Source organism: Enhydra lutris, unplaced genomic scaffold (genome assembly GCF_002288905.1).
Source record: "Enhydra lutris kenyoni isolate GAN:26980312 unplaced genomic scaffold, ASM228890v2 scaffoldscaffold85, whole genome shotgun sequence".
Classification (NCBI taxonomy): Eukaryota; Metazoa; Chordata; class Mammalia; order Carnivora; family Mustelidae; genus Enhydra; species Enhydra lutris.
The window spans coordinates 73,113-86,933 of record NW_019154169.1 but is presented as its reverse complement, the minus strand read 5'-3'; the positions used below and the strand labels follow the sequence as shown (position 1 = coordinate 86,933).

The 13,821-nt window shown below is 57.2% G+C and overlaps 1 protein-coding gene across 1 annotated transcript; it reads right to left on the bottom strand.

Annotated features, from left to right (window-relative positions):
- Nucleotides 1–3,416: 3,416 nt before the first annotated feature.
- Nucleotides 3,417–11,259, bottom strand: LOC111161561 (pleckstrin homology and FYVE domain containing 1). Its single transcript, XM_022525301.1, has 2 exons — nt 11,197–11,259; nt 3,417–4,355 (listed from the first exon to the last, which is right to left on the bottom strand). Exon 2 carries the CDS (start codon nt 4,331–4,333, stop codon nt 3,488–3,490), a length of 846 nt encoding a protein of 281 aa, XP_022381009.1. The 5' UTR covers nt 4,334–4,355; nt 11,197–11,259; the 3' UTR covers nt 3,417–3,487.
- Between the last annotated feature and the right edge of the window lie 2,562 nt (nt 11,260–13,821).

Sequence of the window (13,821 nt, the reverse complement as noted above, 5' to 3'; positions counted from 1 at the left end):
TGGCAGGAACACGGAGTCCCTGCACAGCTGGGAGGAAGGAATCCTGGGCTGTGGAAGGGAGCACTTGGCTGGCAGGACAGTGGGTTCCCTGTTCTCGCCAGGCCTAGTAAGCAAAGCCCCAGGAGACAGCGAGGGCTGGGATGTCGGCCCAGCAGATCCAGCCCTGCGGCCAGACATCAAGCTTCATTCCGGGAAGAGGGAACATCACAAAAGGCAGAGGCACTGATTCAGCCTGAGAACTCCTGACCTCCTCCATGCGCAGGGGTGGCCTCTTGGCCAAGGGCAGGGGTCAGCTGCGTGGCCTCGACTAGGGGCAGCTCCAGTGCCTCGTAGGACCACACCTGCTGGGGAGGTAGGTGAGAGAAAGCAGAATCCCCCAGCAGCCTGGAGGGCAGCCAGCCCCTTCTCGGAACAGCCTGGGGGGCAGGTGTAGGCAGGGCCTGGCCTGACCTGTGACCCAAGCCAGGATGACGAGCCTGTCTCTGAAGGGGTACCAGACCTAAAGGAGTCAGAGTTGGGGTCTCCTGGGGCAGCACCTTCCCTTCTCGGGCCCACATCTTCTTTTCTGGGAGGTCCTGCTTCCTCCTAACATACTCCCCTCTGGGCTTCAGTGGTGAGCATCGACCTCTCACACTGGCCCAGGTCAAATGTTCAGCCGTGGCATTTACCTTGCTTCCTGGTGCACCCTCTGCTGTAATCCAGAACATGGGAGGGACCAGGCCTTTAGGAGGAGATGGTGACAGCCCAGGCTTGCCGTCCACCACCCACCACTGCAGGCAGATGTGGCCTCAGCAGAGCCTGGTTCCCCTCTCAGGGATCCTGGGAGTCTGGGGTGGCTGTCCAGATGCTCTCTCTGCCTCAGCCACCTGCACACAGCTGTCAGGCAAGCTCTGGAAAGCAAAGAGCAGATTTGCTGCCTTATGGAAGGTTCCAGTGGCTCCCGGCTTATCGGAGCTGGCCCCACCTGCTGTGTGGCCTCAGTGCAGCCATGCTGCTCTGGAACAGCTCCTCTCCTCAGGGCCTTTGCACTTGCCATTCCCTCCTTCTGGAATGCCACCTCCCCAGGTGGCACTGCTCACTCCTTCTCACAATTTGGAGGGAGATTACCTCTGTGGGGTGCTTCTGTCCACCTGCCCACCACATCATGCCTCAGTCCCTGTCCCCATCACAGCATACACGGGGACTGACACCACCTGCTCCTGTTAGCTGTCTCCTCGGCCAGAGGAGAAACCTTAAGAGTGGGGATCTTGTGTGTCTCACCCACAGCTTGTTCCCAGCACCTGGCATGGCCCAGAGGCCTCCCCCAAAGCTTGTTGGCCACTCAAGCCCTTGAATCCTTGCAGGCCCTAATAGGTGGGGGCTACTAGGGAAGCAGGGGTAAGGGCCCTGGGCTGAGGGCCGAGCCAGCAGCTGCCCAGCCCTGGTGAGGAGGGCATGTCTCTTGGCCACCTGTCCTGCACGCCTAGGGTCTTGTCTGTGCCCTGTGGCAGGTCCCTGTAGAGAAGGCTGGTGGCACACAGCTGTAGGCAGTCCTCCTTCCTCTTCACAGGAATGCTGCCTGGTGCTTCTACTCCCCCTTTACCTGGCAAGAGAGGCTCAAGGAGAGTGGGGCTGTGACCAGGAAGCCAGTGGCTGGAGCTGGGCACCTACCCTGGGGTGAAGGGATGGGGCTGCCAGGCCTAGCTGTGAGAGGGTATGGGATCTGTCTTCAGGAAGTTGCCCCTTATCCCGTCACCTGTCCTGCCCTGAGCCCTTTGGCCGGGTGGAACCGGCCTGGACCTGTTTGTGCAGCTCAGGGAGGCCAAGGGCTTGAAAACCAGCAAGTTGTTCTTGGACACACCTCTGACTCTCCCCCGCCTGCTCCTTCTGCCCATGCAAGAAGGCCACAGGCAGGCCCAAGTGCTGGCACTTTACCGCTTCTACCCTCCCTCACAGGGGTGGCTCCCCGTCCACAACCGGCTGGGAGCCAGCAACCCGCTGAGTCAGACTTGGTGCTCTAGCCAGACCCTCAGGTTCTGTCCACACAGGAGGACTTGAGAACTAGCCAGAGGGGGATTCTTCCCCCGGGGCCTGGAGCCCTTACGAAGGGGTTTTAGGCACGGGGCCATGTGGGCTGGGAGAGGCTTTCCTGGTCCCAGAGTCACTACTGCTAGCTGACAGTGACTTCCCCCTCCGCAGCGGGCTCTGGCCAAGTTCAGCCAGGCAACAGGGAGATGAGAGAAGGAGCAAATCAGGAGACTGTATCGCCAGCTGCGGGCCAGGCCTCAGGAGGCTGGCATTGAAGCTCCAGCCTTGACACACTCACTCTGAGCAAGGCCAGTCACTGCACGGGGGGGCTTCCCCAGTCAGCCGCACCCTCCCCAGGGGCAGGCCAGGCAGGAGGCCGCCTGGGACAGCTTTACGCCAGGAAGGCCCAGGCAGAGCTGGACGAGTGGCTCTGGGTTTGTGCTCTATCCCTCTGTTCAGATGACTCACACCTAGGGGACAGGGCTCCAGGCACTGGGCCATGGGCAGAGCACCCAGAGTGATGGGGCCATGTTCTCAGGAAGCAGCCCAGGTGTGGCCCGAATGTCCCACCCCACTGTGCTGCCAGTGTTCCCAGGACACCATGGGGGACAGTTGTGGACATCTGCCACCTCGCATGGTTTCAGCCCCTGATGAGCCGTGTCTGAAGCAAGACACTCCTGAACTTTTTGACCACACGAGTGAATAAACGTTCTTTTTATTGTTAAGTCAGTCTGGGTGGGGTTTCTGTCACTGGCAGTGAAGGGTTCTAACAGAAAACACAGCTTTCCTCAGCCATAGAGAGACGAGGGCTGGAGTGAGGGGCATCAGACACCTGGACACCTGGAGAGAAGGGAGATGGGGCCAGAGGCCCGGGCACATGCCTGGGACCCCCGGGGAGCCAGGCGGCAGTCCCACGCCTGGTGGGCACCCACAGCATGGCAGTCTGTCTGGCTCAAGGTGAGCCCGCATGCCTGGCCGGAGAAGGCCCAGCTAGCCAGGCAAGGTGCGTGGGCAGACCTTGTTTCCAGCCCTCCCAGTCTTCCCTGGGGGTGTGCTTTTCTGGGGGGCAGGTGCTGGGGTGCATGGCCTCAGGGGACCTCATTCCAGTCCTATCTTCCCTCTGGTCCTCTGAAAGGTGCCTCTGGTTGTCTAGCTCAAGGGATCATCTGGGACTACAGCTCCTAGGGCTGAGAAAAGGCACTATTTGTTCCTAAGAGGCCAAAGTGTTTTGGGTTTGCTAGGTGGACAGAGAATTACCTGAAGTGGAAAAGAAGGATGCCAACGTCCAGCACAAAGGCACTAGGATCCAGAGAGAAAGAGCCATTCCCACTGCACCTGCCACCTGTGGGGGCAGGGTCCTGGGGGACGGGGCGGGGGGGGGGGGCAGCCTGGGAACTCTGCCCTCGCCTGGGTCTAGGCCATGGAGTCTGCCTGGATGCAGAAGGGCCTGGGAGCCCCTCCATCAAGGCCGCAGACACGGTCAGCTGTGGAAGGCTGACCAGGAGACGCCCGAGGCGTAGAACTCCACGCGGCTGGGCCAGTCGCCGTCCCCACTGCCCTCCTTGTCCTCGTCAGAGTCCTCCTCGTCCCCGCTGGACGCCCCGGCGCCGGCCCCGGAGAGATAGGACTGCTGCCCGGGGGACCCCACGCCCGGCTCCTCCTCCTCCTCCTCCTCCCTCCGCTTGCAGGCGGCCAGCTCGCGGTAGCACAGGCTGCAGACGCGCAGGGGCTTGGGCGACAGGCGCGGCAGGAGGAAGCGCTCCCGCGAGCACTCGGCGCACACCACGAAGCCGCACTTGCGGCAGTGGTGGCGCCGCGTGAGGGCGGAGAAGCGCGTCTGCGTGCAGCGCATGCAGATGTCCGTGGCCTTGTCGGGGATCCAGGGCGCCGCGTGCTCCGTGCTGGGCGGGAGGCCCGTGGCCCGCAGCTGCCGCCGCACGCACTCCTCGATGTGGCTGATCCACTCCTGGCGCTCCGTGGCGGAGGCGGCCGACACCACGAAGGACTTCCTGGCCGTCTTGATCATCCAGCGGTTCTTGGCCCGCGGCGTCTCGGGCAGCGGCTCGAGGGTCACCTCCTCCAGCGGGATGACGTGCTGGCTGCGGTACTTGCGCTTGGGGAGCACCACGCTGCCGTACACCAGGATGTCGTTGAACAGGAAGAAGATGCGTGGTTTGGCCTTCTTGCGGCACTCCTTGGTGAGCACGCCCTCGCCCAGCAGCACCCGGCCGGGCAGGGCCAGCGGCTGCCCCGACGCCCCGAAGCAGCTCTCCACCGCCGCGATGCGCTGGCTGTTGATCTCGGTGTTGGCCAGGGAATCCACCATCTTCTCTGGCGGCCGGGCTGGGCTGCGGGAGGGGCGGCGGGTGAGGGAGGCGGCAGCTGGCTGGGGGCCCCGGCGCGGCGGTGGGAACCACACGGCTCTCCCCAGCTTACTGACCATCCCCCCCCCCCAGCCATTACCCCACTGGAACCCACAAGGCCCAGACGGCCAGCCAACCACAGACCTGCTGCCCCAGTAGCCAGAGCCAGCTCTTCCACAAGGAGCTGCTGAGAGATGAAGGAGGAGTCCCCAGTGGGGGGTGGGCAGGTGGAAGTCAGCCAGGGATGGGGGGACAGCAGCGAAGAGCGGTGACTAATCCAGGCCACCGCTGTGGCCCAGGGTGTGTGTGGGGGGTCAACTCCTTGGGAGCCAGAGAAGAACAGCCCCTACTGGTTATACTCAAGGGGCAAGGATACTGAGCCCCAACCCCCGCCCAACACCAGAAACCTGGCACTTGGGCCTGTCCCAGGTGGAAGGGTGCAGGGGCATGTACCAGGACAGCAAGTGCCAGGCACCTGCACCCCTAACCCACCATGGCCTCTGCTATCCAAGCCAAACCATCACAGACCTGCACCCGCTCCCTCGGCCTCTGGCTCAGTGGGCACCACTTGCCCCGTCACAGGTACCATGTGCTGACTGCCTCCTCCATGTCAAGCATGACTCTCTTATTTAGTCCCCACACCAATCCGAGGAGGCAGAATACCCCTCTGACGAGGGGTGGGGGGAAACTGAGGCTCTGTGAGTAAGTAGGGGGCCCAGAGCTTGTTCCCCGGGGGGACAGTGCCTTCCTCCATGGAGCGTGGGGTACTCTCTGTCCTCCTCTGCCAAGCATGAAACGTCAGTAGCCCAGATCTCATCCACGCGCCCCCTTGTTCTGTTCACACACACTTCCTTTGACCCTCGGGACTCGCAGCTTTGAAGACCACCCACATCCCACTGACTCCCCGGATCAAGCCTCCAGCTGTGGCTTCTCTGCTGTGCTGTTAAGCCTGGATATCCACCTGCCCACATGATTTCCCACCTGCTCATCTAAGAAGGTTCTCAAATTCAACATGCCCAACATAAACCCAGCTTTCCCCTCCAGTTCCTCTTTTCCATAAGCAGAACCACTGTTCACCCATCTGTTCAAACCCCAAATCAAGGACTCATCCTCCTCTTGCCTGTACCCCCAAGAGTCACCTCATGAATAAACTCCACCATTTTTCTCTCTCACAACTGGCCAGAGTTTGCCTACTTCTCACCACACAGCTACATGACTGAATCAACAGCAAGGCGCCATGAGGTCTTGCCTGAAATAGGCTGTCCCTGGGCTCTCAGTTCTCATCTCCCTTCAGAAAGGGTCTCTGACAACCTCATCTCAAGTACAGGGTTGGCAAACTATGGCCTGAGGGTCAAATCTGGCCCACAGCCAGTTTTTGTAAATAAAGTTTTATTGGAACACAGCCACACTCATTCATTTAAAATTGTCTGTGGCTGTTTTCATGCTGCAATGGCAGAGATGACTCATGGTGACAGACACCGTAGGCTATAAAGCCTGAAATATTTACTACCTGGCCCATTACAGAAAAAGTTTACTGCCAGTTTCTCTAAGACATTACCCTATTTTGTTTTTTCTCCCAGGACTTACCAGGATCTAATATTTTCTTGTTTATCATTTGTTTACATGTTTTTTATTTCCCTCACCGGGTTCTAAGCATGAGAACCAGAGCCCTTTCTTGTTCACTATAGTATCCCCGGTGCTTGAAACAGTGCCGAGCACACGGTAGGTGTTTTGTAAGTTGCTGGTGAATGAAGGAACCTTTCCAAAGCTCCCCGAGGGTCTGCCATGTGTGAGTCAGCCTTACTTCTGAGGAAAAAGCTGGTGAGAGCTGACCTCACAGCCACCACCATGTGCATAAGTGTGCCCAGGCACACACAGCATGACCCTGGCTGAGCTGATCACACACATGGTATTTCTGGGTCACCACACTGCAGTTCTAGAAGTCAGACCATGTATGGGAAACGAGAGTGGGGCCCAATGCAGAGGCTGAATGCATTGCACAAGAGGGGTGCTCGGCCCCCTGAGTCACATACCGCTTGCCCCCTTCAGACCACAGGGCATCCTGAGAAGTGCTGCCCACACCACCTTATGTAAGAACCACTATTTTTAGGTTGCTAATCTTGGTTTTGTGTTGCAAACCTCGCTGATTGTTGGTGACAGCCCTGGGCTGTCCTGCTAGGACGGATCAGTGGGTCCCTGTTGTGGACAATCTGGCAAAATTCCAGAGGCCACCCCCCCCCCGCCCCCGCCCCGGGCTGGGCTGAGTGCTGGGATGGGCCGGCTGAGGGCTCCACCGGAGCTCAGAGTGCAGCCGAGGGAGATCCCCAAGGGCCGTGAGTTCATGACCTGCTGCGGAGACAAGAGAGATGCCTAGCAGTGGGGGAACGGGTCCCACAGCTGGGCCACTCACACGTGGGAAGAGTGCCAGCAGCTATGATGACACCCAATCCACGCGGGTCAATGTGGAGTGACCATAGACATCAAACACTGAGTGGAGAGAGCAGCCTGCCAAATGGTATGTGACAGATCATGTGCAGACATTACACAACGTTGCAAAAGTGTTCAAGACACTAGATCTACGAACGAAGATGAAGAGGATGGAGCTTCACACTCACGGGGGTGGCTAACTGTCAAAATAAATAAGTAAGTAAATAAATAAATAAAACCCTAAAACCCAAGGGTCGGAGAGGACACGGAGAAGTTGAAACCCTGGTGCATTGTTGCGGGGGAGGGATGTAAACTGGTGTCGTGCTATGGAAAAGAATATGGAAGCTCCTTGAGAGATCAAACACAGAAATAACATCTGACCCAGTAATTCCATTCCTGGGTGTCTCCCTACAAGACGGGAAGCAGGGTCTCAAAGTGGTACTGTACACCCACGTTCACGGCAGCGTTATTCACAGCAGCCGAGAGGTGGAAGGAACCCACATGTCCATCGACGGCTGAAAGGCTGGACAAAATGTGCAACAAAAAGTAATTCAGCCGTAAAAGGAAGGAAATTCTGACCCCTGCTACCACGTGCATGAATCCCGAAGATATTTATGCTCCGTGAAATAAGTCGGTCACCAAACGACAAGTACTCGTCCGGTTCCACTCCCATGCGGCATTGCAAGCAGTCAAATGCATGGAGACAGAAAGTAGAAAGGTGGTGGCCCAGGTTGGGGGGTGGCAGGAGGAAGAAGAGCTGTTATTTAATGGATAGAGAGTTTCAGTTTTGCAAGACGAAAAGAATTCTGGAGATGTTTCACAGCAATGGAAATATACTTAATACCACTGAACTGTACACTTAAAAATGGTTAAGACAGGTTAAAATCAAATGATGGACCCAAACCAAAGAAAGTGGCCTGGAGAAGGGGCACCTGGATGTAACTAGCAACGGCGGGGAGGGGGGATCAAGCAGGACTTCACCTTCATAATATTCTTTCTTTCATTTAAAAAAAAAAGCAGCAACAAAGTGATAAAACACAATACCGGTCAATTCCAGGAAGTGGGAACGTGAGCGTCTTTTTCTTTCTCTCTGTCGAAATTTAAGGTCCTCAAAAAGACAAGCCACAGGACAGATTCTGCACCCAGAGCTCTGAGCTCTCCTGACTGGGAGCTCCACGCTGCGGGGCTCACGACGGGTCATCTGGTGGGGCCTCCCCTGACCGCCCAGGGACACAGGCGATGCCGGGAGGGAGCCCTGAGAAAGGATGCCACTTGTTCCCTTCAAGCTCACCTATGTGTCACCTAGTCTTGTGGCCACAGACCAAGGCTTACTTAACACATTTGGCAGCTGAGTCAGACAGACAGACTATGTGCTGAGACAGCAGCCAGCAGACGGCCCCCATCCGGCCCTGGGGGTTTGGTGAGCTTGAGAGACCAGCTTGCCCATGTCCCCCTCTGACCCGACATTACCCAGGGGGGGAGCCTGCAGGAAGTGAAGAGCAGCACCCAGGGAGGGGAGAGGTTTAGGCAAGAGAGAGCCTACAACACTGTCTCCTTAGGACAGGGGAGGAGAGAGCTGACCCACACCTCCTGGGGCCGACCTGCCTCAGGACAGCCTCTGGCTTTGGGATACTGCATGTGTTGCCTCTGGGCAGGGTACCCAGCACCTAGGGTGCTGGCAGAGAGTGGACACTTCTGAAGGGTGAGTGTCTGGCAGTGGGGCAATGAACAGAGTTGCTTTTGGGGGGAGGGTTTGGGAGGCTGCTAGGCTCCTGGGCTGGCCCTCCTGAACACAAGTGATCCCACCACCTGAGTGGGCTGAAGGTACGTGGTGAGCACAGGGGTCTGGGGAGCCAGGATGCGACAGTTGCTTGATGGCCAGGGTTCTGTGCATGAGGGCTGAGGTGTCACATGTGATCTCTACCAGGGCTGGCCAGCCCACGTCAAGTCTGATCCAGTGCCCACTTTTCTAAATCCAATTCATTGGAATGCCATGACAGAGATTGGCTTACAAAGCTGAAAACATTTACCATTTGGCCCCTTATAGGAAAAATTTGCAGACCCTCATCTATGCCTGATCTGTACCACCCCATGCTGTCAAATGTATAAGACACCTACTCCAGGAACACACCTGACATAGGGCTGTGTCCTGAGTGAACTTGTTCTCTCCTCTCCTCCACTCAGAAACAGTTTGTGTGATTTAAGAGAGATGTATGGGATCCCACCTTGGGAACCCTGGAAAGCAGGTGGGACCCAGCTCTCCTGTGAGAGCTATAGTTGGGGATATCAGAAAGGGAGGTATCTGGCCAAGATCACAGAGGTGGGGAGTCAGGACGCTGGCCCCTTATACCGTCCTTTGGCTTCTACTGACTGGGGCCAGGCTGATTCATTGCCGCCCCTCCTTCCCTCTAGCCCCAACCAGGTCCACTGTGCTCCCAGGCCTTCTGGATTTCACCTTCCAAATGTGTACTGTAAGTCCTACTGTGCTTGGCACCAGGTCACAGCAAAGAAGTAGGGACCAGGCCCTTGAGTAACAGGCTCCCCAGTGGGACAGTCAGACTAGTACGTAAATCAACAAGGTAATGTCTGCTCGTGCGTGTGATAATTGCCATGAAGCAAAAGGCTGATCTGACCGGCAGAGCTGGGATGGGGGTGGGGGTCAGGCAAGACCTGGTGAGGAAGTAACCTTGCACCAACCTTAGGCTGCATGAAAGAGCCAATCATGCAAAGGCTGGAGGAAAGAATGTTCTGGGCCTTGGGAACAGCTCAAGAATCTGATCCATGGAGGCCACGGAGGAAGGAGTGAGGGTAAGAGTTAAGGTCAAAGGGGCCAGCAGAGGCCAGTCGTCAAGGTCCACAGGCCGAGATTTTTCTCCAAGTACACTGAGGAGAGTGACATGATCCAGGTCCCTTCCTTCCAGAGGGGCTACCCCTCAGCCATGTCTAACCCTGTGCTTCCTGGAGGCCCTTCTCCATGAAAGAAAAAAAAAAATAGTAATAAGGAAAATAAACCAAAGGTGCTATTAACTAGGAGCTTATAGTTCACCAGTTACACCAGTAAGCACATTATAAGTATTCTCTCACTTAATCCTCAAGAAAGCCCCATGGGGGAAAGTACCACCCCCATCATCAAAATTACTACCCAAGGGCCCAGCAGAGTGATGCAGGAGCCCAGCTCCAAGAAGGCTGTTCTTGACCAGACAGAATCAGAAATCCTCAAGTTCAAAGGGCAGGGTCCCTCTCTAAATGCCTGATCCCCTGCCCCATCCCCAACCCCATCCAACTCAAGGATCACTTGGGGGTGTCCAGGGCAGGTCCCTTAGCTCAGCTGGGCTGCCTCCCCTCCTGTTTTGGCAGCCCTGAGGGCTGTCGTGTGCAGGGACACAGGCCAATGTCAGAGTCATCTCTCAGCCTGCACAGACCCCAGTGGAAATTATGTGCCCAGGAACAGCCCAGTACTAAGTGGAAACTGTGCGCAGAATGACCCCAGCAATGATCCTACCCTCCTTGCAGGTTTCTGACCCTCTGGGGTGAGATAAGAACTTTGTTCAAATTGCAAACCAGTATTTTCCTTGAACTGTGGAGATGGAGGCTCAGAGTGCCTCTGAACTTTGGAAATTTCTGGAACCTTCGGAACCTTCCTGTTCTCCCCATGTAAAGGAGGCTGAAGACACCACTCCTTAACTCCTCAACTCCTAAACTGAAGACACTCCTCCTTAACCCTTCAGTGTTCAGGGAGAAAGAAAGGAAAGGAGATTCCAGCTGATTCCAGGCTGGGAAAGAACAGCCATCTCTATGGGCCTGCCTTAGTGCCATTTCCTTAGGCAACTTTAACCAAAATCACAAACTCCAATGCTTCAGGGGACAGGCTGTTCCACAGTGAGAGAGGACAGAGAGGACCAAGGCCGCCCAGAAAGCACTGTCACCCTCCCCCCACCTCCCAGGTCCACTGGGGCAGCTGACTCTGCTCACTTGTGCAGACCCCAAAAACTGGGATCAAGATGTGAGGTCCTGATGGCGGCCTCAGGGCAGGACTCTCCGCCAAGGGACGAAGGGTGTGCGGAGATCCCTGCCGCCCCAGGGGGCAGCACCCGCGGGAGCCTCCGAACCTCCTCCGCTCCCAGGTCTCGCATCCCCCCAGGACCTGGCTTCGACCCCAGAGCTTCTTCATCTGTGCTCACCCGCTCTCTCTGGAGCCCCTGCAGCCTCCACCTTGCCTCCTGCACTCCCAACCAGCAATAAGCGCCCTTCCCCGCGCCTCTGCTCTGGGTCAGAGTCCGAGGTGGCCCCTGCTGCTGCGTGCCTGTCCCTCCCGAGCCCCGGAGCCACCTCCACAGGGCGGCCAGGGGACTTTGGACCCGCCTTTCCCGCGCGTCCCTGCCGGGTCCGAGGACCTTACCTCCTCCGCCGGGTCCCTGCGCGCCTGAACCCCGCCGGCACCCGCTCCGCAAGTCCACTTTCGTCGTAGCGTTCCGCTCCGGGTCCCGGCCCCGCGGCGCCTCGGACTCCGCAGCTGTCCCACTCTCTCCGGACACGCCCCTCGCGTAGGCTCCACCAGTCAGAGCCCCGGGGCGCGGGCCGGGGCGGAGCCTGGGCTCCCCACTCTCCCCGCAGGAGTTCCCGGGAAGAGAGCAGAGCACAGGCGGTTAGAATGGGCTTGGGAGTAAGTGGCCACCGCCGGCAGAACCTAGGCCACGGTACCTTTCGGGATCTCCCGGGGCTGGTTCTCCAGTCTGACTCCCCCAGCCACTGCCCAGTTTCCCGTGGCTCCCGCCACAGCTCCGCACCCTTCCTGCTCGAACCTCCCTGGAAACCATCCTTGCTGGACTTCTAAGGGAGGCGTTGGAATTACTGTGCTTTGTGCTGCCTCTGGCGAGCCTCATTGCTGCTCCCTGACACGGTCATCCCCTCTCCGCAACCGAGAAACTAACAATCATAAACTTAAAAATCAGCAAAACTTAATACTTTTTATATTTTAAACTTCTTATAGAGGAAGCTTGCAAACCTGCATTGAAGGAGAGCCCAGTTCAGTGGACTGCATGATCTCATCACGCCCTCCAGCATTCCCAGCACCTGACGCTGCTGCCCCACCCGGACCCTCCCCTGCCTGTTGGGACACTGGAATGAAATTCCAGGTCTCACGGCTCCAGGAGGCCTGTCCCAGCCTCCTTCTGGTCCCCTTCCAGCACCTCATCCCACACTGGCTTCTTCCTGTTCCTCAAAACCCCAAGGTTGTTCCCACCTCTGGCCTTTACACATCCCTTGCCTCCAGCTCTTCCCATGGCTGCATTTTTGGCATTCAAGCCTCAGCTCAAACTGCCATGTCCTCAGAGGCTTCCCTGACCACCCAGAGCAACTCCCCGCCTCCAGCCCACCACCCTCAACTACCTCACCCAGTTTTATTATTTTGTAAAGTATTTCTACAGCCTGAAGTCATCTTATTCAGTGACTTGTTTACGTGTTCTTGGCTTGTCTCCCTTACCCCTCACCGACTGGACTATATTGATCTTGTTCCTTTATCTCCAATGCCCAGAACCGAGTTGAGCACTTAGTAGAAATGCGGTCATTGTCTGTCCCACAGATGCAGTTTGTCTTGCCAAATTGGGCAGATGCTGGGCACTTTGGAGAGGAGCCGGCTCTGGCCAGTGCAGTGTCTGCTGGCCAGGACCACGACCAGAGACAGCAGCAGGAGCAAGAGCTGATCCCACCAGAGGCTGCAGCAAGGAGGTCTGAGCTGAGCAGGGGTGACCTGTCCTCCTGGGTGGTGCAGGCAGAACCTGTGAATTGGGGGCTGGACTCTCCCAGCACAGGACATGGGCTAAGAAGGAAAGGGGATGAGAAAAGGGAGGAGAAGGGAGGGAGAGGCCCGCAGAAAGAAGAGGGGTGGAGGTGGTGGACCAGTGAGAGGGCCACCAGTTGGCCTTGGAGAGCCCCCCTCCACCACCTTCAGCTGTTAGCTCCGCAGCAGCACAGCCAGTGCTTACTGAGCTTATGGCCTCAGAGAAGTAAACGCGTATGAAATGCATTGCCAACCTTCATATTTCAAGCTTTCACATAAAATTCAGGATTTTCACCTTCTCGTAAATCAGAGGATTTGAAAACACGGTCCCCCATCTGCTCGTGGAACTGTACCCATCAGATTGGGCACGTGACCCCATTCACCACAGTCCCACCTCACTCTGTGGCTTCCCTCTTGCCCCACGTTACCTGTTTCTGTGCTTCCAGTCGACTAAGCAGGTGCACTGAGCAGTCCTGAGGGGACAGCTGGGCCTCTGCACCATCGGAGGAGAAGGACACCAGGCCCAACCATCTCATAGGCTGACGTAGAATCAGGAAGGTCAGTTGGGACACTGAGACATCGGGAAGTGCCACCCCCAGTGTACATCCTGCTTGTTGCTGGGCTGGAGGGGGACACTGCGCTGAGCCTTCAAGGCCATGTTCTGTGACTGCTTCAGGACCAGGTCCCTCACCTCCCTAGCAAGAGGGGCTTCATGGGGAAGGTAGGCCCTGCCAGGGGTCATGGAAGGGAACCAGAAAATCTTTGAAGTCAGGGCTATCCAGTTAGAGACATCACCCTGCCAACTATCACAGCACCTGGCACACAGCAGGTGTCAGGAAAGGGAGGCCTCTCCATGGTTCTGGGAAACTGGAGGGAGGAGGCACACCATTGGTCTGGAGGTAGGAGACCTCAATTAGCTTTGTCTCACTGCCGGTCGAGGACCCACTGGGGCCTTAGTCTCCTCCTCTGTCCCTGGTTCCAGTCCTAACATTCTGTGTCTCTGGGTGGAGCCCTGGGAAATCCCTTGGAGGCTGCAGAGAATCTACTCCTCTAGCCATCGCCCCTTCCCAGCAGGGACCAGCTGTGGGTGGAGAAGACCTGGGCGGAGGGCCTGCTCCTCCAAATAAGAGGAAAAACTCGTGACTCAGGGAAAGGCAGAAGTTGACTCAGCCAAGCCACAAGCTGTGGAAAAAATGAGCTCTCCCCGAGGCTTTTTTTTTTTTTTTTCCTCCTGGGGTAAGAAAC